Source organism: Engystomops pustulosus, chromosome 7 (assembly GCF_040894005.1).
Source record: "Engystomops pustulosus chromosome 7, aEngPut4.maternal, whole genome shotgun sequence".
In the NCBI taxonomy this organism is placed as follows: Eukaryota; Metazoa; Chordata; class Amphibia; order Anura; family Leptodactylidae; genus Engystomops; species Engystomops pustulosus.
The window spans coordinates 19,957,699-19,983,053 of NC_092417.1; the positions used below are offsets into that span (position 1 = coordinate 19,957,699).

At 44.6% G+C, this 25,355-nt stretch overlaps 1 protein-coding gene across 2 annotated transcripts in view; it reads left to right on the forward strand.

Annotated features, from left to right (window-relative positions):
• Positions 1-4,044: 4,044 nt before the first annotated feature.
• The window catches only part of LOC140069374 (CD48 antigen-like), a 28,582-nt gene continuing 7,271 nt past the window's right edge, over positions 4,045-25,355 (forward strand). Inside the window, exons 1-6 of one of the 2 annotated variants that reach the window (XM_072115010.1) lie at positions 4,045-4,169; positions 7,125-7,442; positions 19,997-20,275; positions 21,860-21,955; positions 24,223-24,315; positions 25,204-25,280. In XM_072115010.1, coding sequence (XP_071971111.1) covers positions 4,085-4,169; positions 7,125-7,442; positions 19,997-20,275; positions 21,860-21,955; positions 24,223-24,315; positions 25,204-25,280 — 948 coding nt within the window. In that variant the 5' untranslated portion in view covers positions 4,045-4,084. The remainder of the gene's footprint in view (positions 4,170-7,124; positions 7,443-19,996; positions 20,276-21,859; positions 21,956-24,222; positions 24,316-25,203; positions 25,281-25,355) is intronic. The other variant, XM_072115011.1, reaches the window with a different exon arrangement.

Genomic DNA, 25,355 nt, shown 5'->3' on the forward strand with positions numbered 1-25,355 from the left:
CAGAGCTCAGCTTGTCTCATAGATCAAAACATCAGGCACAAAAATGAAGCTAAGCAACTTACTGGTGGATGTGTGCCCCCCTGGATCTGGATGCTGTCCTCATATACCAGATAATTCCACCAGATAAATTAGCATTCTCTTCAGGTAGGAGATAAAATGTCCTTTCTAGATGAAAATTTACCCATTTACCTACACAAAATGTCCTCAAAAATCATGTAAAAACGAGCAGAAAAGAGTCATGTTTTGCCTGAGATGAGTCACTTTTGGAAGCTTCAGATGGAGTTATTGCAGATACCCTAACTTTGGCTATTCAGTACCTTGAAACATGATCAGATTGTATCAGGCTGTGGTTCTGGGAACTGCAGAGCAGGAGATACAGGCAGTTATAGCAGTAGATGTGAACTGGATCTTTATCTATATTTCCAATTATTTGCATTTTCAATTTAGGATGTAATCATCTGTATGTCCCAGAACCACAGCCTGATACAATCTGATCATGTCCCATCAGGCTGTGGTTCTGGGAACTGCAGAACTGGAGATGATGAAATCCTTAGTTGAAAATGCAAATAATTGGAAATATAGATAAAGAAGTAGATGTGAACTGGATCTTTAACTGCCTGTATCTCCAGTTCTGTAGCTCACAGAACGACAAGCCTAAAAGAAGAGATTCTTATCTTTAATATGCCACCAGCTTGATGTTTTGGGTCTAATAGGATTTAAGATAGAAGCGTCTGAAGTGACACTGCCCCTGCAGCCTCTAATCTTGACTTATCTCACATAAAATATGACTCTACTCTGATCACTGTCACATAAATTTGGAGGAGAATTTTTATAGGTTAACGGGGGAAGTTTAGACATAAAAGAAGGAATTCTAGAAAAGACATTTCATACCCGACCTGTGATTTTATCAGGGTAAAATCTAATGACTTGAGTCCCTCTTAAAGGGATTTTTTAGAAAATTAAATAAAAATGCAAAAGGACAAGGGCTTCATTTATATATTTCATCTGTTTATTCTTTTTGTCATGATGTATGTGGCACAATGTGCAAAACTTTAACTCATTTGAAGCTGTAAAACCTAGCGATCAGCTAATATGTGTTAGTAGTGTTGACCCTCAGGGCCATAAACTGTAGGTAAGGGGTTAATATTCTTTCATTTACATTGACAAAGCCAAGTATCTGGCGCCAAGATTCCAAGTTCCCGCTCCTCCATTCATTCATCACTTATCATATTTCTTCTCCTCTGTGTATAATACCTCCCTCTGTCCTGTAATCTCAGAGTCTTCAATCTTTATTACATCAAAGTCAAACTGTGATCAAAGAAAGCAAACGGGGTTTACCGCCTCCCATCCCAGTGCTGGTTACATATTACCAACATGTACAGTATATGGAGGGATGTAGAGCCCTAAACCTGCCCCCCCCCCTAAATTACCTATAGGAGACATTGCCCCACTATAATAAATTTTAATCTCTATTTCCCCCAAAAGAAAATCTAGCACCAAGATGAAGGATTGTAAACCCAGCACATGGACATACTGGTGTGCGCCACCTCTGGCGGGATCTGCTCTTCTTTTAGCTTCTTATGCCCTAGTTTTTACAAAAAAAATGAGCCTGAGGGGCTCCAGACTCCAAAGGAGTTAATGGAGCCTGGAGCCTCTCAGGCTCATTTGCATAATTTGTAAAGCCCCTTTTACTCAAAAACAAGGGCATAAGAAGCTAAAAGAAGCATGGATCCTGCAAGAGGGGGCGCGCATCAGTATGTCAGTTTGCTTGGTTTACAATCCTTCATCCTGGTGATAGATCTCCTTTAAGCTTCTTACCACCTTCTTATAACCAGGAGGCCAGGATGTGACCTTGAAAAGAGACATTGAGAGCTGCAGATGAGGCAGAAAGGTAAGTGCTTTTATTATTTGACTTAATATTTCTGCCTAATAAATGTCTGTTATAATTTTTCATGGGGTCAATAGATGTTACAACTTATTGAAAGGCCACCAGGATGAAGGACTGTAAACCAAGCACACTGACATAGCTGGTGTGTGGTCCCTTGCTCTTCCTTAAGCTTATTATCATCTTGTTTTTACAAAAATATGTCTTTAAATGATGCAAATGAGCCTGAGGTGATAATAAGCTTAAAGTAGAGCAGACCATGACAGAGGGGGCACACACCAGTATGTCTGTGTGCTTGGTTTACAGCCCTTCATCCTGGTGGTAGATGTCCTTTAAATAAGTTGTAACATCTATTGATCTCATGAAAAATTATTATTTTATATTTATTAGGCAGAAATATTAAGTCAAATACTAAAAGCACTTACCTTCCTGCGTCATCCTCTGCTCTCAATGTCTCTTTGTTCTGTTCAAGGTCAAACCCTGACCTCTTGGGTCAGTTCTTGTCATTACTGCTGCTATTTTCCAGCGGTTGCATCCAAGACTTTCTCCTGGCAGCGGCTCCTTGGTGGCTCCACCTTGTATAATATAACAGCAGAGCTCTGTCACTTGTCTCTGCATGTAGATTCACCTGAGCATCTATGCAACACCCCTGCCGATGCAAGGCAGAGGGGTTGTTGTGAATACGCCCCACCATGTAGCTTGCAGCCTGTGAAGGGTCTGATCAACCACACAGCAGGTCACTACATAACACAGGGGAACACTGCAGTGGTAGAGTCTGCCTGGTAAGGCAGGAGTTAAGTGAAGAATGTGATGTAATATGTGTCAGCCAATCACATGTGTTCATATCTTGTATCTGTAAGCTGGGATGCAATTGGAGGAGTAACCACCACCTCACCAGTGGGAGTAATAAAACCCCTGGTCAGGAAAGTTGCAGAGTTCAGTCAGACCAAGGAGTCTGAATAGCTCAGCCAGACTTGTTAGTCTAGAGTCAGTCAGCCAGCACACCAGACCAGAGCAGGAGAGCTCAGCTCCCTGCCTGAGTGGAGTGAGTTAGTTAGTAAGAGGAAAGGGATATCATCCTACATTCAAGGGTGATACCTGAAGCCACCCAGGACAAGCTGAAGCATCCTACTAGGACACAGCTATCTCCCAGCCTGCCCTTGCATCCAGGCTGAGGATCCATCCTGTGGCTCCCTCCAACTACATCTCAGCAATCTACCATTTGTCAAGGCACGTTGCTACTGTTCCTGTCGGTTCCAATAAAGAACTGTAAGTTATTTTTGTTCAACCTCTGCCTCCGTCTGGTCCCTGCTACTACGGCTGTCACCATCACGGGCACCCTGTCCACTACACAGGGACTCATACTCCAGACACCAAAGGGTTGCCCCAGGGAGAACCGCTATAGCAGCCTCTCCCTCATCATTTCTTGCCAACACCACCCTGCTGGAGAGCTGCCAGGCTGTAGGACAGCCCTCCGGTTCCCCATACCAAGCACCGTGACACTAGCGTGCCTAGGCCGCAACCGCCAGCCACTCTGGTATTCTGGGCCCCGGCTGACTCCAGGCCCCAAGAAAAGGCTAGGCCCCAGTGGGGGGTGTTGCAGATAGATAGATATATAGATAGATATGAGATAGATAGATATGAGAGATAGATAGATAGACACATAGATAGATAGATAGATAGATAGATAGATAGATAGATAGATAGATAGATAGATATGAGATAGATAGATAGATAGATAGATAGATAGATAGATAGATAGATAGATGATAGATATGAGATAGATAGATAGATAGATAGATAGATATGAGATAGATAGATAGATAGAAAGAAGATAGATATGAGATAGATAGATAGATAGATAGATATGAGATAGATAGATAGATAGATAGATAGATAGAGAGATAGATAGATAGATATGAGATAGATAGATAGATATGAGATAGATAGATAGATATGAGATAGATAGATATGAGATAGATAGATAGATAGATAGATAGATAGATAGATAGATAGATAGATAGATAGATAGTTCTCTCCCTGCTCCTCACACTGATATCTACTAGTACAGGACTCATCCTTATAGAGAGATATAGCAGGAAGTACAAGCTGTGGTTCCTGTTCTTCTTGTGCCCATTACCCTGGAGGTGGAGGAGGAGGAGGTCCTGCAGTCTCGGGTCCTGCCTCCTCCTCCTTTTCATGCAGCCACATCTCGGCTGTACAGCACTGACAATGATCACAGCCGCAGAAGTTATTCCCCTGCTCCTCACACTGCTGAGCCCAGGTAGGTGATCATCACTGATATCTACCAGTACAGGACTCATCCTTATAGAGAGACATAGGAGGAGGTGTAATACAGAAGTAAGGAGAGATAGTATCCTATCTTTTCTCTACCATAGTGCAAACAAAAATGACCCGGCTATTTAAAGACCAACCCATAAATTGATTGGTCAATTACTTTTGTACAAAACAACATGATACTTAGGGCCACATCCATCACTCGTTTTTTCTGTTGTTTTTGCGCCAGTTTTGTGACTAAACACCAAACATGCCACGCAGCAAAAATAACCATGTTTCTCTCATTTATCCTTCTATATCCAGATGTTTTGTTGTGCCTAATAATATTCATCATTATTGACTAATTTGGACAAGGTGTGGGAGGGGGGGGGGGGGACTTCACTCAGGTCAGCAGAGCTCAGCCAGTGTTTACACTATGTGCAGCCTCTATTTACTGTTCATGACGTTCTATTTACAAAACAATCTGCAGAATCATCAGCTCACAGCAAGAGAGAAGAGAAGTGAGTGGGAGCTGCAGACAGGACAGAGAAGTGTCCCCCGTGTAGCAGGATGATCCCACTGGTGTCTGAGGGGGATACTGTGCAGAATTACAGGGGTGCAGCAGGAGACCAGCATTGGGGGATCCCCTCCAGGAGAAGCTCCTGCTGAGGAGGTCACTGGGTGCTGGGTGTCACACACCTGGGTGCTGCTGAGGGGGTCACTGGGTGCTGGGTGTCACACACCTGGGTGCTGCTGTAAGTGTTATCTTCATTCTGGGCTGTGGGAGAAGCAGAGAGGGATGTGGGAGAAGCAGAGAGGAGCCCTAATAGAGGCGGTTCCCTACTTAAGGACACCCGACTTACAGACAACCCCTAGTTACAGACAGACCCCTCTGCCCACTGTGATCTTTTGTGAAGCTCCCTGGATGTTACTATAGTCCCAGACTACAATGATCAGCTGTAAGGTGTCTGTAATGAAGCTTTATTGATAATCCTCGGTCCAATTACAGCAAAAAAGTTTGAAACTCCAATTGTCAAAATTTTTGTCTGGATCTACAATAATAAAATATACAGTTTTGTCTTACATACAAATTCAACTTAAAGGAAACCTACCACTTGTAGTGGCAGGTTTCCGATGGCAATACCGGGCACCAGCTCAGGGTGAGCTGGTGCCGGAGCTTATTTTCGTTATTGTTTTAAACCGCGGTATCGCGGTTTAAAACACTTTTTAAACTTTATAGCCGGGGCGCAGGCAGGTACGCGCTCGGCGCTTACCATGCGCGCGGCTACATAGGAAGTGAAGGAGAGCCGCGCGCATGGTAAAACACTTTAAAACACTAACTAAAATAAGCTCCGGCACCAGCTCACCCTGAGCTGGTGCTCGGTATTGCCATCGGAAACCTGCCACTTCAAGTGGTAGGTTTCCTTTAAGAACAAACCTATTGAACCTATCTTGTACGCAACCCAGGGACTGCCTGTATATATACATGGTCTCAACACTTTAACACCTAAAAAGTCACAAAAAACCCCCCACAAAAACTCGCCTACTCTGAGCAGCTGCACTTGAAAAAAAACACAAAACACTCTTTTAATTACTGGATCAAAAGGTGTTTGCTTCCCAAATAAGAAATTAACTCTATGCAACATGAAAAAATACTTCAGCACAGTTTTAAAATGTAAAATTTAATTCTTTCCACTATTATGGCTGCAAGTAACGACTTATGTGAGTGGGATTATTGTCAGTCTTAAAGGGCAAGATTCTTAAATATACTCAGGATAACAAATGAACAAATTTGCAGCATTTCTACAGATATAAGTCCAACCTGTCTCTATCAGTCCTGGTGTACACAATTTCAGTTGCCCCTGGATCCGACCCTGAATCTTCTTACTTTAGGGTCGGGAAGATATGTTGTTCTCCTGTCTGAAGCTGCACCAAGCTCCTCTTTGCCTCTAGCCGCCACCCTTGCATTCCAGGACAAGCTCACAAAGAGACATCCTGCCTGCAGCAGAATGAGGAAAGTAAATCTGCAAGCTACAGACAGATACAGTCCTAATCCAGGGGAGGGGGAGGGAGGCATACAGCAAAGCTAATAGTTTATGTAGTGACTGTTATAGCAGAGTTGAGAATGTTACGTGTAATATGCATCTAACGGATCTCTTCATCTCTCATCTCTGATCTGTCTCATCTCTCTTTCTATGTGTCAGATACCAGTAGAATGTTCAGAAGCTAAATAAAAGTGTAGATAAACCCTGTACCTTGATTATCTAAGCACATTGTCAGCACACAGCATCTCATAGCACTAAAGGAATCATGAAGTGTCTGCGTAGAGAGCCCATGCTCACACTCTGGAATCTTACACTGACCATCACTGAGTGATAGGAGCTAAAACAGCAAAAAAAACTGAGTAAAATTGTAAAGTATGGACGTATGTGGGTCCCCATTGGACACCTCGTTTTCGTGATATGTGGAGGGTCTCATCACTGAGGGCCCAGATTTATTAAAGCCCCTGCGCCAGTTTTCTATCAGACCTTGCCCATTCTTTTCAGTGAAAACTGCCTGCACAGGTATATAAGAAGTGTCCGCAATACTTATGTGCTACAGGTGCACTATCCCGACACGACACAAAAGTTGGTGCCCTCTGTCGGCTCAGTGCAGGGGGCGCCAGATTCACGAAGAAAGTGCGACACATGAATCTGGCGCACAATGCAGGCAAAGTGCAAGTTTTTGGTAAATGTGGGCCACAGTGTTTATTTATGTGTATAGTATAACGCAGCAGCTTGTGTGTACATACTATTTGGTATTACTGTCTGTGTGCACAGTATATGGTGTAAGTTACATTGAGATTCACCGTTACGCAAACATAACGGGCCAGGGCATCTTTACAATCTCCATAACCTATCATAGCACGGTGAGAAGATGAGGGGCGAGCTCGCTTACAGTCTTTTTCATTATACTTCTACAGGAGGACAAGCGGTGGATCGGCGGGTGGCCGGACTTCTTCACCATTCAGTAGAGTTGTATCATCCAGACCTACCACATCCGGTTCTAGATGTTATATGGAATTTTCAGAACCAAACAAAAATAACGAAAGTGTTCATGTATAATAGTGGCCACGAAACTACGTACAGTCCTCAGTTTGCGGATCGTCTGGAGGCATCTAATAATGGGACAAAGTTACGTATCAAAGACCTGAGGATGGAGGACACAGGGGCCTACACGTCGATAATAACCTTCGTAGATAATGACGTGTTCCAGGTCACATATCACCTCACTGTGTACGGTAGGTGCAGGATATGCTCCGATTTTGTGAATTTTATGTAGAATGACAGTGGTAAAAACCGTGGACTACAAGTCTTATACAGCCTGGGAGCTCTTGGATTGGGTCATCCTATAAACCATCCTGAAAGTCCCATGGCAATCAATAGAGGGCAAGATAAACTGGTCCTTACCGGTAGGGGGCTACTGGGGCAAGCTGACCCCAGAATTCAATTTGAGAACCTTGTGATCCCTTGTTGTGAAGATCATGTGGGGTCCGGCAGCTGAGACCCTTAGAAATTAGTCATTTAGGGCATTAGTGCTGGTCATTACTTACTATAATGGTCATATGTGATCCCATTGATGCTTCAATGTGACAGGAGAGACAGAGGTTACTGGAGCTTATAGTAAGATTCTATCTTACCCCAAGTGCTTTATGTAAACCAAAACAGGTCCAAATATCTGTGTAATGCCCTACTATGTCATGTCCTACTATGTCATGTCCTACTATGTCGTGTCCTATATGTAATGCCCTACTATGTAATGTCCTACTATGTAATATCCTACTATGTAATATCCTACTATGTAATATCCTACTATGTCATGTCCTACTATGTCGTGTCCTATATGTAATGCCCTACTATGTAATGTCCTACTATGTAATATCCTACTATGTAATATCCTACTATGTAATATCCTACTATGTAATGTCCTACTATGTCATGTCCTACTATGTCATGTCCTACTATGTCGTGTCCTATATGTAATGCCCTACTATGTAATGTCCTACTATGTAATATCCTACTATGTAATATCCTACTATGTCATGTCCTACTATGTCGTGTCCTATATGTAATGTCCTACTATGTAATATCCTACTATGTAAGTGTAAGAGAGTTGAAGAAGCAGTTTCTTGGCAAGGCTGTAAAGTGTTGGTATATCTGTTAAAATAAAATTAATAATAAAAGCCTAAAAGTTAAAATCAACCCCTTTTCCTTAGAACTGATATAAAAATAAATCTATGAAAATATAATAACATTAATTTGCGCCATTGAACCCCACAGAAGAAAAATGGAGCCCAAATGTTCGAAATGCCCTTTTTTTGCCAATTTGCAACATATAAAATATTTATGACTAAGGACGACATAAAGTCAATGGGGCACGTTTACTTACCCCATCCCCAGAGTTCACCAAAAGTGAACTGTCCGACGAGAATGCCCTGTTCCGCGATTCACTAAGATCGTGCTAGTGTTTACCATAGTACCTAAAAGTTGGAATTGGATTGAAAAACTTTCAATAATATTCTGGATTCTGGATATACAGAGCCTTGCGGAAGTATTCGACCCCCTAGAACTCTTCTACCTTTAGCCACATCTCAAGCCTTAAACATAAAGATATCAAAATGTCAAAGAGGGACACAATTGTGAAGCGGAACAAATTTTATTGGATATTTTAAACTTTTGTAAAAAATGATAAACTGAAAAATGGGACGTGTAATATTATTCAGCCCCTTAAGTTGATACTTTGTAGCGCCCCCTATTGCTGTGATTACAACTGCAGATGCTTGGGGTAGCAGGTCTCTATCATTCCTGCCCATTCTTCCTTGAGGAACAGCTGGAGGTTGGATGAAGCGTCTGTGACCAGCAGTTTTCAGCTCTTTCCATCTTCCAGTGTAGATTTTACTTTATGTTTGGGATCACTGGCTTGTTGGAAGATAAATCTCCATGCCAGTCTCAGGTCTGTTGCAGACTACAACAGGTTTTCTTCCAGAATAGTCATGTATTTGGCTACATCCATCTTCCCATCAATTGTAACCATCATCCCTGTCCCTGCTGAAGAAAAGACCAAACCATGATGTTGCCCCCACCATGTGTGAGAGTGGGGATGGTGCCCCCACCATGTGTGACAGTGGGGATGATGCCCCCGCCATGTGTGACAGTGGGGATGGTGCCCCCGCCATGTGTGACAGTGGGGATGGTGCCACCAGCATGTATGACTGTGGGGATGGTGCCACCACTATGTGTGACAGTGGGGATGGTGCCACCACCATGTGTGACAACGGGGATGGTGCCCCTACCATGTGTGACAGTGGGGATGGTGCCCCTACCATGTGTGACAGTGGAGATGGTGCCCCCACCATGTGTGACAGTGGGGATGATGCCCCCGCCATGTGTGACAGTGGGGATGGTGCCCCCGCCATGTGTGACAGTGGGGATGGTGCCACCAGCATGTATGACTGTGGGGATGGTGCCACCACTATGTGTGACAGTGGGGATGGTGCCACCACCATGTGTGACAACGGGGATGGTGCCCCTACCATGTGTGACAGTGGGGATGGTGCCCCTACCATGTGTGACAGTGGAGATGGTGCCACCACCATGTGTGACAGTGGGGATGGTGCCACCACCATGTGTGACAGCGGGGATGGTGCCCCCACCATGTGTGACAGTGGGGATGGTGCCCCCACCATGTGTGACAGTGGGGATAGTGCCTCCACCATGTGTGATAGTGGGGATGGTGCCCCCACCATGTGTGACAGTGAGGATGGTGCCTCCACCATGTGTGATAGTGGGGATGGTGCCTTCACCATGTGTGACAGTGAGGATGGTGCCTCCACCATGTGTGATAGTGGGGATGGTGCCTTCACCATGTGTGACAGTGCGGATGATGCCTTCACCATGTGTGACAGTGGGGATGGTGCCTCCACCATGTGTGATAGTGGGGATGGTGCCTCCACCATGTGTGACAGTGGTGATGGTGCCTCCACCATGTGTGACAGTGGGGATGGTGCCTCCACCATGTGTGACAGTGAGGATGGTGCCTCCACCATGTGTGATAGTGGGGATGGTGCCCCCCACCATGTGTGACAGTGGGGATGGTGCCTCCACCATGTGTGACAGTGGGGATGGTGCCTCCACCATGTGTGACAGTGGGGATGGTGCCCCCACCATGTGTGACAGTGGGGATAGTGCCTCCACCATGTGTGATAGTGGGGATGGTGCCCCCACCATGTGTGACAGTGAGGATGGTGCCTCCACCATGTGTGATAGTGGGGATGGTGCCTTCACCATGTGTGACAGTGAGGACGGTGCCTCCACCATGTGTGATAGTGGGGATGGTGCCTTCACCATGTGTGACAGTGCGGATGATGCCTTCACCATGTGTGACAGTGGGGATGGTGCCTCCACCATGTGTGATAGTGGGGATGGTGCCTCCACCATGTGTGACAGTGGTGATGGTGCCTCCACCATGTGTGATAGTGGGGATGGTGCCTCCACCATGTGTGACAGTGTGGATGGTGCCTCCACCATGTGTGATAGTGGGGATGGTGCCCCCCACCATGTGTGACAGTGGGGATGGTGCCTCCACCATGTGTGACAGTGGGGATGGTGCCACCACCATGTGTGACAGTGGGGATGGTGCCCCCACCATGTGTGACAGTGGGGATGGTGCCCCCACCATGTGTGACAGTGGGGATGGTGCCTCCACCATGTGTGACAGTGGGGATGGTGCCCCCGCCATGTGTGATAGTGGGGATGGTGCCACCACCATGTGTGACAGTGGGGATGGTGCCTCCACCATGTGTGACAGTGGGGATGGTGCCTCCACCATGTGTGGCAGTGGGGATGGTGCCTCCACCATGTGTGATAGTGGGGATGGTGCCACCACCATGTGTGACAGTGGGGATGGTGCCCCCACCATGTGTGTTAGTGGGGATGGTGCCACCACCATGTGTGACAGTGGGGATGGTGCCCCCACCATGTGTGACAACGGGGATGGTGCCACCACCATGTGTGACAGTGGGGATGGTGCCACCACCATGTGTGACAGTGGGGATGGTGCCCCCACCATGTGTGACAGTGGGGATGGTGCCCCCACCATGTGTGACAGTGGGGATGGTGTGTTCAGGGGGATGAGCTGTGTTGCTTTTACACCAAACATCCTCCTTCCATTACAATATGACGCTTGCTCTTGGCTCCTTGAGATGTTTAAAGTTTGTGTAATCGTTTTGTTTTCAAATCCGGTTTTAAACTTCTCCACATCAGTGTCATTATTATTATTTACTTTTTACCAAAAATGTAAATATCCAATAAATTTTGTTCCACTTCACAACTGTGTCCCACTTGTTGTTAAATCTTCACCCAAAAAATTCACAATTTTATATCTTTATGTTTGAAGCCAGAAATGTGTCAAAAGATAGAAAGGGGGCGAATACTTTGGCAAGGCTCTGTATATACATATAAAAAAGGATAAGAAGCTCCCTGCAATTTACGATAAGTGGCTCGAATCGCCATTCACTTCTGGGCTCCAAATTCCATCCTAATTACACACTTCATAGTAGGTGTTTGGCGTCCCTATCAGTTGATACTTTGTGAGGTGGCTCTGGGGTAGAGGCGCGGTGGAGGTGTATTGTTTGGTGCTGTGTTTGAACTAGAATATGTTTTGCATCTTATAAGGGCTGGTAGTCGTTCTGCTATGCTGGCATAGTGTTCACTTTTCGTGCCTATTCTTATGTTTGCCATTAATGTTGAGACTTGTCTTTCTGCAGAGATGACTCATGTACTGGAGCGCACCATTTATACTTTGCAAGTGTAAACTCCTCTTTTCTCCCTCATCATTGGATCCCTTCCTGTATGTGCTGTGGTTGTGCTGTGGAAATTGTATCTCCAAAATACCCTGAGTGTGCCGTCACACGTTGCGCCTTGGTTGCGTTTTCATTGCGTTTTGAAACGCATTACAACAACTGAGGAGAGGTTGATTTTGGGGTGAATGATTCGCAGATGTTTCTGTGTGGTTGAGCGGTTAACTCTACTGCTAGGAAATCTCCGATAGCAAAGTCCTCACCACCTCTGAAACCACTTCTATCATGGTGAAGATATGAGTCTCTCACTACTTACATGTAAATAGGTTTCTCATAACCTTTATTTAACCAACATCTCATCTCAGTAGCTATAAACTGTACATCTTACACCCCTTTCTTCTGCTCATAATCAAAGCGAAAAGCGATTACTAAAAGCCTCTATAAAAATGCCCTGGACTTTTGGGGTACACTATTAGATTAGAGCCTGGACTAACTGCGGGTTCATCTGGTGGGCCAGTTTAATTCTGGTTATGCTGGTCCTTATATTACAGTGGTTTCAACTGATCCCTTAAAGGGGTATTCCCATGAAGACAATGGGGCAGATTTACTTACCCGGTCCCTTCGCGATCCAGCGGCGCGTTCTCTGCAGTGGATTCAGGTCCAGTTGGGATTCACTAAGGTAGTTCCTCCGACGTCCACCAGGTGTCGCTGCTAGCGCTGAAGTCCGCCGAGGCCCGCCGGAATGCACGAGCCCATTCCCGGTGAAGGTAAGCGCTAGTCCAGCGACACTTTTTTTTTTTTTAATGCGGCGGTATTTCCGAATCCGAATACTGTTCTTCTGTCTGATGAGCTTCTAGTGAGCTTCTCCACCCCCCACCCTTGCATTCCAGGATCAACTCACACACATTGGGGCACATTTAATTACCCGGTCCTGTTGCGATCCTCGATCCGGACTGTCTGACGAGGATGAAGTCCGGCGTGATTCACCAGGATCGTGTGCCCGATATCTTCCATGTGTCGCTTCCCCGCTCAGGTCCGCCGGAGTTCACCTTCTTCTTCCCGGTGTATGTAAGTGTATGTCTTGCAACACAATTAGAATTTAAAATTTTAGTCCGAATAAGCTGGGTTGTCTGACGGCCTGATTTGTGTCGCATGATTTCACTTGCGCCAAAAACCCTGTTAACTGCAGCGCAAATCAGAAATAGTCGGAAAAACCCGACGGAAATGCTGTGTGCGGACCCTTAGTAAATGTGTCCCACTGACTTCCTGCCAGCAGCAGCCTGAGGAAAGTAAATCTACAAGCTACAGACAGATAAGGTCTTTATCCAGGGGAGAGGGAGGCATATAGCAGTGCTGATAGTGTATGTTATGGCTGTGATAGCAGGGCTGAGAATGTCATGTGTAATATGCATATCACTGATCTCGTCATCTATGATCTGTCTCATCTCTCTTTTTCTATGTGTCAGATACTAGTGAATGTTCAGAAGCTAAATAAACATGTAGTTAAAGGGAATCTGTCAGCATAAATTGACCAATATGTCATCAAGCAGCTGAACCCCTTCTAGATCATGTCCAATTCCTAGCCCAGCACGATTGCGACGTCCAGAAAATCAACTTTGAAGTGACATGTATTTGGTTGTATAAAGTCAAGAAGGTGGAGAGCTTAGCAGTGAAGTTCTCTTCACCTGAAAATGAAGGAGAGCTGGTTAGTGATGTGCCTGGATGCAGGAACATCAATTACAGTGTGAGGAACGCTTGACCTCAGTGTTAAACTCTCCGCCTCCATGACTTTATACAACCAATTTACATCTCACTTCAAATTTGATTTTCTTAATGATGCCACCACCACGGGCCATGAAAGAAACAAGATCTGCTTCACAACATACTGGTAATGGTTAATTAGGTCAATTTCTGATGGCATGTTCCATTTAACCTTGTACCCTAATAATCTAAGCACATTGTCAGCACACAGAATCTCACAGCAATACAGGGATCATGAAGTGTCTGCTTAGAGAGTCCCAACTCACACTCTGGAATCTTACACTGAGCACTGAGCTAAAACAGCAATAAAACTGAGTAACATTGTAAAGTAAGGGTTTAAAAATGATTTTTATTGTGGAAACATCACTAAGGGATTTAAATTTGAGAATTTTGCTTCATGGGCAAACCCCTTTAACGGAGTGTTAAAAATGGAGCTCCATCTACAACCCTGGTTTTTAGTGCTGACTTTTAATTCTTTGCAGCATCTGATCCTCATTGGTAAAGGGGTTTCCCACGAAAGAAAATTCTCACATCTCAATCCCCTAGTGATGTTAACACAATAAAGATCATTTTAAAGGGGTTGTCCGAGTTTAAAAAAAATAAATATATGTGGCCGGGAGCGGGCTGCCTAAAACAATAAAGTTGTACTTACCTTCCGGTGCCCTCCAGTATCCAGCGCTGCTGTCGCTCCGGTCCGGGCGCCATGTAAACAAACATGGTCGCCGGAGCAGCGCTGGATTCAGCTTCCGGCCAGCCGTGGCCGGGTACGCCTATCCGTCCCTATACACAGCATTGTGTATGGGGGCCGGAAGGTTGTCGGGTCCGGCCGGAAGCTGAATGCAGCGCTGCTCCGGCGGCCATGTTTGTTTACATGGCGCCCGGACCGGAGCGACAGCAGCGCTGGATACTGGAGGGCACCGGAAGGTAAGTACAGCTTTATTGTTTTAGGCAGATCGTTCCCGGCCACATATATTTTTTTTTCAAAACTCGGACAACCCCTTTAAACCCAACAATTTTACTCAGTTTCACTGCTGTTTTACCAACTCAGTGATGGTCAGTGTAAAATCCCATGGTGTGAACGTGACTCTCTAAGTAGACACTTCATGATCCCTCTAGTTCTGTGGGGTGACAGTGTGGTTATGTTATCAGGGTAGAGGTGTATATCCACTTTCATCTGGCTTCTGACATTGTACTAACACACTGACACATAGAAAGAGAGAACAGATGCATGGATTTTACACTGTCAGCTCTGCTGCATCTCACAGACATGTGCCTGCCTTCCCTTTCCCCCGGATCACTTATCTGCATGAATTTTGCAGCTTTTCTTTCCTCACCTTGTGCTGTTTGCTCTATGATGTCACACAGAAATCCAAGATGGCGGCCACACGACCCTAAGTCAGAAGTTACTGGGTCGTGTCTAGGGGCAACTGAAATTGTGTACAGCAGAACTGATAGAGACCCAGAGAGATCCAGTGACGTAACGAAGAGAGGCTGGGCAACATGACAAACTTACCGGCCAATGGGGGACATATATACGCCGGCCGAAGGGGCAGCTGCCGACAAGTGTTATAAGCGGGTAGGAGGGAGAGTGCAGGCTGTGCCGCTGGGTTGTTGGGGAGACCCGCCTGCTGAGCCGGCAAGCTGGAGGGAGGTGTGGCCAGCTGTGCGGGCAGGAGGGAGGGCGGCTCGGTGGGTGCAAGGTCTGGGTGGGCAGGTCGGCAGGGATGGGGTCGGATGGGATGGGCGGGCCAGGAGGATGGGCGGCAACAGATGACATGGTCAGCCATGTGGCTACAGCTGCTGTTACGCCTCGGACTATGGGCCCCCGACCATCGCCAGGTCCGGTCGCTGTCGCACCTGCGACTGCGATCGTTACGCCACTGTAAAGATCCACAAGGACCTGACCCAAATGAAGTTGACCGATACCCTACTTTACAATGATATGAGTCAAGATCCCCCAAACAGCCGTCTCCAGATGGAGTCTTTCTATACTGCATGGTTTGTCTCCCTTTCCTTGTCAGACAATAACAATGTTCACCGGTTTCAGTCAGTATTTCCGGGCAGGATGTTGGGCAGTCTTTGTGGTCCTGCTATTAAATCCTATTTGGTACTGATACACGTGTACAGAATCTGCTTAGTGACCACATGGTAATAACCACCAGATATTCAATCTTTGCTAACGTAGGGAAAAAAAAACTCTTAGTCCTTAGTTGAAGCCGTCTGCCCTGTTCTTGTCTATTAGACACATAGGGGCATATTTATCATACGCTGGCGCTCGTGCGCTGCATATTCGAAAAGTCGACGGTAGCAGTGAGTGCGCAGACGCGGGGACAGTAACGCCCCGCGCCGGCCCACTCCCGGCCAGCCGCGTCCTCCACTCGGCCAGCCGCGTTCCCCCTTCACGCCCCTTCACGCCCCACTGGCGTGACGGTTACGGATCGGGGAAAATAATCACAAAAGCTAGCAATAAGCTAGCATTTGCGATTATTTCAGGGCCTCTGCGCCACTGACGTTGCACAGAGATCCTGATAAATATCCCCCATAGATTTGGGTTTTGGAGAACTGTCTAAAGTGTCTCTGAATTTTACAGACAGTTCTCTTCTCCTCATGCATCTGCTCATTCAGACATTTACAATGCGATCAACCACATCTATAGGTAGCGACTTAATGTGGAACAACTGAATTCCTGGACCTCTTCTGTGTCTTTGGATTGCAGAGTTTACTTTCAGCTAAAGGGTTTTTAAAGGAAATCAACCACTCAAAAAAAAAAACAATAAAACCTAGAAATACTCACACTCCTATTCATCTTGGTTCTGGCGCTGTCCATCGTCTTAACACTCTGGGATCACCTAATGTAGAAAAGAAAGAATCATAATTAGCAGCACGGAGCACGGGGATGAGATGTCCGGTGTTACAGCTGCTGGGTACTGTAGGGTGACAATAGGGCACATTCGCGATCCAGCGGCGCGTTCTCTGAACAGGATTCGGGTCCGGACGGGATTTATGAAGGTAGTTCCTCCGCCGTCCACCAGGTGGCGCTGCTGCGCTGAAAATCATCTGCACGCGCCGGAATACACCTAGCTGGACCAGGTGAAGGTAAGCGCTGGCCAAGCGACACATTTTCGGTTATTAAATGTGGCGGTTTTTCCGAATACGTCCGGTTTTCGTTCGGCCACGCCCCCCGATTTCCGTTGCGTGCATGCTGGCGCCGATGCGCCACAATCCCATCGCGTGCGCCAAAATCCCAGGGCAATTCATGTACAATCGGCGCAAATCGGAAATATTCGGGTAACACGTTGGGAAAACGCGAATCGGGCCCTTAGTAAATGACCCCCAATGTGGTTACATTATCAGGGTACAGGAGTATATAGACTTTCATCTGGCTTCTGACATTGTACTAACACACTGACACATAGAGAGAGATGAGACAGATGAGAGGTGCATGAGATGTCTTTTACACGGAGACATGACAGACAAACTTTTACACTGTCAGCTCTTCTACATCTCTGTTCTGACAGATATGTGCCTGCCTCCCCCTTCTCCTGGAACAAGTTTTTTGTATGTTCGAGAGCTGAAGAGACAAGTTTCTGAGGGTAGCCCTCATCTAGAGATCTATTGATGACGATTTTACTCTGCTCTAAGAAGGTCTAAATTGACTGAATGCAATATTTTTTACTTTTAAAATGCAAGAGACTGTTACTGTCGAAGATTTTTGTACTAGAGGCAGTTGAGAGAATATACTCCAAACAGGTCTTGGAAACATCTCAAAACTGATCAAGAGAAATAAGATGTCACCGTAGGTGAATTTGAAGTGTCTAAGCGAAGAGTCTAAACTCATGTGCACAAATGCTTAATCCTAAATAAATTTGCAAACATGTTAAAAAATTCACATTTTCACAAGGTTTTTTTATTTGAAATACCAGGCTCTGAAGATTAAAATGATCTGACGACTTTCTGAATGCATTGTAGATCTATTCTTACCCATTTGTATAGATTACAGTAAAAAAGCCCACAAAAAGCACAAAAAAATAATCACACGCTCACTTTACCATTGCCTCTCATACGGCTACTGAGACCAACACTATATGTGGTCACGTCATGCGGCAGGACCACGTCTCTCTTCCTTCCTGTGGAGGTGTAGTCTAGTCTATATCTAGATATACATGTGCGCTGTATAGCTGAGGAAAGGACTATTATTTTGGGGTTCTAGTATGAAAAATGTAGCTTTCCGAAACGTAGCAGAACGAAATATTTAAAAAAAAGTTAAAAACATAGGATGTGTAAATCTCAAGCATTTCGATCCCTAACGGGTCTTAATCGTAGCCATAGCTAAAAAAGATAAAAGTTTTAGGGTTTGAAACGCGTCAGATTTATGTTTCAGTGACGTCCTATGTTTTTTTGGCTGTGAATACTGCATCTGAAAAACTAAACGTGTGAAAACACCCTTAAAGAGGACCCTAAAAAAATGCACTAAAGTAAGCAGCTTTTAGCGCTACCCCAGATGTCTGATATCGGAACGCTCCGATAACACAAGCAGACCCTGCAGCGCCATAGCCTCAGAGCGCCGGACCAGGCTCACAGTGGTCCGGCATATTCATGAGGGGGGCGGTCCGAGGTGCTGCTTTTTCTCCAGAAAGCCCCTCCCACACCATAGGCCACCCCTCCTCGAACCACCCCTCCTTCAATACGCTGGACCGCTGTGAGCTTGGTCCGGCGCTCTGAGGCTATGGCGCTGCAGTGTCTGCTAGCGTTATCGGAGGGTAACGATATCTAACATCTGGGGTAGCGCTTGGAGCTGCTTACTTTAGTAAGACCATGCACCTTGGCAAAAATGTGAATTTTTTAAAAATGTTTGCAAATTTATTTAGGATTAGGCATTTATGCACATGAGTTTAGACTCTTCACTTAGACACTTCAAATTCACCTCCAGTGACATCTTATTTCTCTTGACCAGCTCCTAGTGCGTGACTGGTCCTCTTTAACGTCTGTAATGATGTGCTGGTGTAGACCATAATCTACCACGTGACACGGCTATTAACAACTTTTAGGAACTTTTGCTCAGACACCGATGTAAGTTGCATTTACATAGTCTAGGGAGGGTAGGGATGGTGTAGTAGGGTAAGGGTAGGCTGAGGAACCTTTTAGGCTCGCCAGGTAGAAGACACAGTGGCCTAAATATATTTTATATATAATAAATATATTATTGTGTCTTCACCAGATTTTTGTCTACATTTGCATGAACAAAAAAGTGTCTTTAGAGCTTGTACGTGTATTTAGTATGTTCTTGCGCCACAATTGTGTCTCAGTTGCATTTGTTGCCTTGAAAGGTCTAAGTTTGCAGCACATTTATTTTTAGAATCCGACAGAATTGTGTCACAGGTGTCACCGCAGCATGAAGCAAAGTGCCCCAAAAATAAGGGTGCAACTGAGTCATATCCTGAAAACAGACCAGATTTGGAAGAGTTTCCAACACTATTAACCCCTTTGCACACAAGGACGTACTATTACGCCCTAGTGCTGCTGGGGTTATACAGAGATAGATCACAGGTTGAGCTCTGTCCATAAACAGCGGTAGCTGTCACCAATCATGGCAGTTAACCTGTTAAGTGCTGCGGTTGGATGGTCATTCTCCATCCCCGTGATGTCATCAGAGGGTGGTGATTGGTTTCCGTGGCAGACTCATCGGCTTGCCATGTGTAATGATCTCCAGTAGCCGGTAAATGACAGGCTATTAGAGATCATAAGTAAAATTCCTATATACTGCATTATAGTATTGTAGTATATAGTATGAGCAATCAGACCCTGCAGGGTCTAGCAATAAACTAGCATTTGCGATTATTTCTATGCCACTGACCTGGTGCAGAGGCCCTGATTAATATGATCCATTATGTGCATCAAGAAAGACTGAGCCTAAAGTGTGTAAATAAGTCAGTGAAAGGTAGTGGAAGGAAGTGTCATAGTTTGGGGAATGTTTTCTGCAGCAGGAGTTGATTCTCAGTTACATGGCAGAGGGAATACAAGTGTTTATCAGATACTTCTTCATCAACATGGGGTTCTATTCTTGTGTTCTTCACTCAATCAATTTTCATGCAGGACAATGCCCCCTGTAACACAGCAAGATGGGTAAAGCAGCTTCCTGAAACCGAAAACATTGAAACAATGAATAGCCCAGAGTCCTGATGAACCCAATGCAAAACTGGCAAATTGGCTAAGACTACATACTTTTTTCGTTATAGAGCCTGTTCCCCCTCTGGATATACAGACTGAAGTGACAGGATATAGGAAAGATGGATGTAATGTCACCCTCCAGTGCTCTGTCCCATCACATCCATTACATCTGTCTTATACATGGAAATACAGACACCAGGACCAGGAGTATCAGCCATATGATAGCGGCAGCACCACCCAGATATCACTAGCACCGGACCACCAGGACATGGAGATCCTGTGTATAGTCCACAACCCGGCCGACCAGAAGAACGTCTCCATCAGTGTGAAATCCTGTTTCAGTACAGGTAGGTAGCCATACAAGTGTCTACAAGTTCTACCTTAAATATACAAGAAGTTGGCAGTAAATGGGATCCACATCTTGGGTACAAGTTTGAAACTATGTTTAACATCAATACCAAGAAGATATAAAAGCCCTTTAAGGTCCACAAACCTATTCATACCGGGTGATATTCTAGTGCAGGTGTCTATTTACACGGTTGGGCCTTCGGGTTATCTGTGTATGACGTGATGCTAATATATCACTTCTTTTTCGGAGCAAGACACAGAAGTAAATATGTGTTGGCTTAAGGCAATAACCAAATTTATGTCAGGGAGCAGATGATGGATTGTGACTCTGAGCTTATACAAAGGGCATATAGTTTACATGTGTAATTTATACTGTTTAGACAGTTTGGGTTTATGCTCCATGTGCAGAAGAACCTGCGATTGAGACCCAGTACAGACGTTATGATAAAACATGCATATTAAAATGTTCAATATTTAGTAGAAGGAAGGGCTCCAGGGGTGCACATCCTTGGACCCCCACCACTTTACTCATAAGGGGGCCCCCACCTATCAGAGTCAGCTCAAAACTCTGTGCCTCCGCATCCATGGGTGCCTACCTCCAAGCTGTGACATTGACTCACTAGTTCTGTCAGTGAGAGTGTGCCGGTATAGACTCTGCCATTACATTCTGCATGCAGTGTGCTTTTTAGGAACTTTGCTGCATGTAGTGACACCCGCCCGATACCCCCTTATTACCTAACTCTGGTTGGCTGAACTGGTTGCCAGTCAAGTCCTAGCAAATCAGTGTTCGGTTTACTTCCTTTTAGATTGACTTCCTGACCCTGGTCACAAGCCTCTCACTCAGTTATAAACCAGTTCCCTACACTATACTGAGGAGATGCCACCACATTCCCCCATTGCAATTTTTCTGCTATTGTACGAACCTTTGTTGCTCCAGTTGTTATCGGAATTGGTTAACGACCCCTTAAAGTACTCTGAAATTTTTTTTTTAATAAAAGATCCTATTCATTTTTGTTCCTTTCCTAGAATTTAGCTTTAGGTTAGGGTTTATGTTTGGATGCATGCTTGGGTTCTTATTAGGGTTAAGGTTAAGGGAAACCTACCATTTAGAAACACCCATCATTAGGCAAGCATAGCTTTGGACAGGTGTAGATGCTGGTGCAGATCTTGTATTGTCCAGGAACGGAGGTGTTTCGGGGGCAAAACAGTTTTTAAATCCTGCCAATGAGCATCCGGTGCACTTTTTTTCGGCACACATGGTGCTTGACACTTGGGTATTATACTAATTATTCCCACCCACAGCGTGACTCAAGATGCCCTGCCCGTGGGCGTTTCTGCTTGTGCTTCTGTATTGAGAGCAGGAACAAATGTGTGAGGGTTTCATGGGTGAAGGTCCTTATCAATGTAACATTTGGTGGGTGGTTTGGGCGGCCATGGGCCCCCTAAGAGGCTTGGACCCTGGGCTACGGCCCAAACCACCTTTATTATTATCCACTACTGCTTTCCAGTAGATTGTCCCAATGTTCTAAAGGCACCATACACAGGACGTCCTTCTGGTACTGACTTGCTGCTATGTTTTCCAGAACAGCCTCGACGTTGGTATATTTTATCGATCATCTCTCTGTTGGTTATCCTGATGGTTGGAATTATCCTCCTAATGTGGAAAATAAGAAGGAAACGTAAGTAAATGAATACATCACACTTTCATTTCTACATATCCCAGAGCCTGCAGGTGGGGAATTCCACTGATCTCCCGGTATCGCACATGTTTAGACAATGTGATGGTGACAATAGACAGTATTAGAAGACAAGCTCAGGAGAAAGTATTACACAACGTACATTTAGATACTCCAGCTCCATAGACATCACACATTTAGATACTATGCCAAAATCTTCTAAACCCCAATAAGAAGCTCCATAAAACGACTCTTTGAAAATAAATGGGTGACCACCATATATTATGTGATCCCTATTACGGTAGGCTGGAACAGATCCCCAAATACATCAACAGGGGCAGAACCATTAACAAGAATCAACTCCCAATCTTTGCATCATATAATAGGTTCTTCTCTACTGATCTTGGAGCAGTTGTCATTTTCTCTCTGTTGAAGCTTTCACACGTTTAAATTTTCAGATGCAGTTTCCGATGTCTAAACCAGGAGTGGAGTTAAAAAAAAAGAGGAGAAGTAGCAGATCACATTGATAAGTTCTTCCCTATTATGATCCACATCTACTTTTGGCTTTGAAAGCTGCATCAGAAAAACTACACGTGTGAATGCGCCCTACCCCTGACCAATCAGTGCTGGGTGTTCAGAAACAACTTTTAGGTGGGTGGTGCTAGACTAGGTGCTCCACCCACCTGACAGCACAGAACTAACTTGGCACATTTTGTGAAAAAACTTACAGGATTGATGGTTCAGGAATGGTAAAGGCTAGAGAAAAGTATCCAACTGCCCCGGAAGTTGAAGGGTCTATTGAGGTGCATTTTAGGTTCCCTTACAGATGATATTTATATAAAAATTCTGCTGGAAAATGATCCCAGCATATGGTCAGACTGGTGCCAGCAACCAGTTTACTTTCCCTCCCTCCCACCTGCAGCAAGAAGTCATCTATTTGGACACCAGGAGGTGTCTGCCAATCCCCTCTGGGTGTCATGCGTTGAGATTGAATCCATTTCTGTCAACTTTAGTTGACAAAGAAGTAGACATATGAGGACCTCCCTCAGCGAGACATCTACTTAAATACAGATCTGCAGATTGTGGGGTTCCTAGTGACCCTATAGCACGCACTGATGGAACGTGGGAAAGTCAAGACTGATATGTAATGCAATTATACTTATCCATAGCCAGTGGTCATTTCTGTGATTGTCATCTGATCCACCAATGTCTATGTCAGATGATTGTGGTTTCGGCTACTTCTTCCTTTTGAAAGAGCTGGTTTTGTTTCCAGTATTTACTTAGTGACTATATGAGGCTTGAGCAATGACTGAATGTGGCCCTACACATTGCATGAAATATCTCTCATGGGAGGAAAGTCGTCACCGGTGAAGTCTAGTTGCATCTTTCCATCGTCTTCCAAAGACATGCCAAACTGAGCGTGCTTGTGTATGGAGAAGGGGGGGGGGAGGTGGAAACTCCTGGTTGGTTTTATAGACTTAACCTTTGACTACCAAGAACAAATGAGACATTTTCCTTCCAGCCCAATGCAGTTTTGCAGTTAATTATTTTCACAATGAGCCCAGTGGGAATTATTGAGAGGTTAAAGGTTATCAAGAACCACATGGATGCTCCATCGTTTCCAGGGGATATAAGCAACAGTAAAAAGCAAATAGCAACAATCTGACTAAAGCCTAAAAGGGAAGTGGAGAGTTAATTTTTAACCATCTCACCCTTCATTTACTTGCAGATAGACACCACAATCTTCAATTTTCTACTCTCATGAATTGTCGTATGATTATTGGGTCCAGAAAAAAGATAGGAAATCAATGTTGACCTTAAACTAAAACTGCAGCTCCGCTGTCTGCCAAATTATTATTAAACCTTCCTGCTCTTTATCAATTTTCAGATTTTTTTTTCGTCAAAGTTGCATGAAGGTGATTGTGAGAGATAAATATTGGGTGAACTTTTTAATTTAAAAAAATTACTGTATTTAACCTTGTATGAAGTATTTTTAAGTAAACTCTCTTCGTAAAACCCTTTCTTCAAAGTTGCTTGAGAGGTCTACCTTCAGCAAACCCTATTGGTAAACTTTTAAATTAAAGTTGCATAAAGGTTCCCTTATGAGATCTACATAATGTCAACCCTTTTAATCAACCCTTAATTCACAATTGCATGAAGGTGCCTGTGATTAGCTTACTTAGTCATTACTTCAATGTTGTGTTAAACCCCTTTTTTTAAGGTTTAAATCAGCAAGGTAAGTTGTTGACATGTCCATGCTCTCTCTGCAGGACACAATGCTTATAGAAAGGGGTGGCCAACCATGTGCCTACAGCAGGGGGTGATGAAAAAGGGACCACCAAATTTGACGTCCATAAGCACAGGTCGGTCATAAGGAAAAAGGTTATTCCCTATTTTAATTGGACGGAGATCACTCTCATGTTTATCAGCAAATGTGACCTGGAAAGGTTTTGGAAAGTCGTAGAGAAACTTGTAGGCTTCTTTTTGTATCATGACCATGACCTTAGACCTCACGCTAGTTGTGTATCATAAATTTCCCGACTAATCTGTCTCCGTAGAGATTACATTGTAAGAACTGGAAAATATATGGTGGGACAGGTGCACATACCAAGGCTTTAAATAAGTTTTTATAGTATCTACAACCTTTTATTACACTTTATTACACTTCTATCCTATACATGATTACACTCCGAAATCAATACTTTAAAGGACATCTACGCACCAGTATGTCAATGTGTGCGGTTTACAATCCTTCATCCTAGTGGTCGATGTCCATCAGGAGATTCAATAAATTGGATGATAAAAATAAAAAAACTGTAGAAAAAGTCTATTCTTTCTTTTCCAGCTGATTGTTGGGGTTTGGGGTTGCTTTGTTGAGGGTCAGTTGAAAGTGTTGACGGTCACAGGTCCTCTGTGACTAATCAGTGCCCTAAGAAGACCCCATTATACCTCTCGTGGCACGTTACGTCACTGGAGCATGTTGAGGCCACTGATTGGCCACTGTGATTTTTGCCCCCAAAACTTCTGTCGCAGCTGGGAATGATTCAGAATCAGTGCCATGTTGTAGCTGTAGAAGAAAGTTAAGCCCACCCCCATGTTTTTTTCCCTCACACTTGCCCCAGCCACCAGGGATTTTGCTTAAATTATGGAAAAACTTCAAGTTTAGTGATTATGTAAAAGACTTAATCAGTGTTAAAAGTTTGGGAACCACCAATACATTCACAGGATGATTAGTACCATTATTTCTTTAGATGCTAAAGAAGATGAAGCAGTGGAATATTACTTAGAAGAAGTCCCTACACCTGAGTCGTCAACTAACACCATACAGGTAAGATGTACAGGGTACAAGTAGCAGCAGGACACCAAGTGGTTAGCAGAGCATCAACTACATTTGTGTGTCACT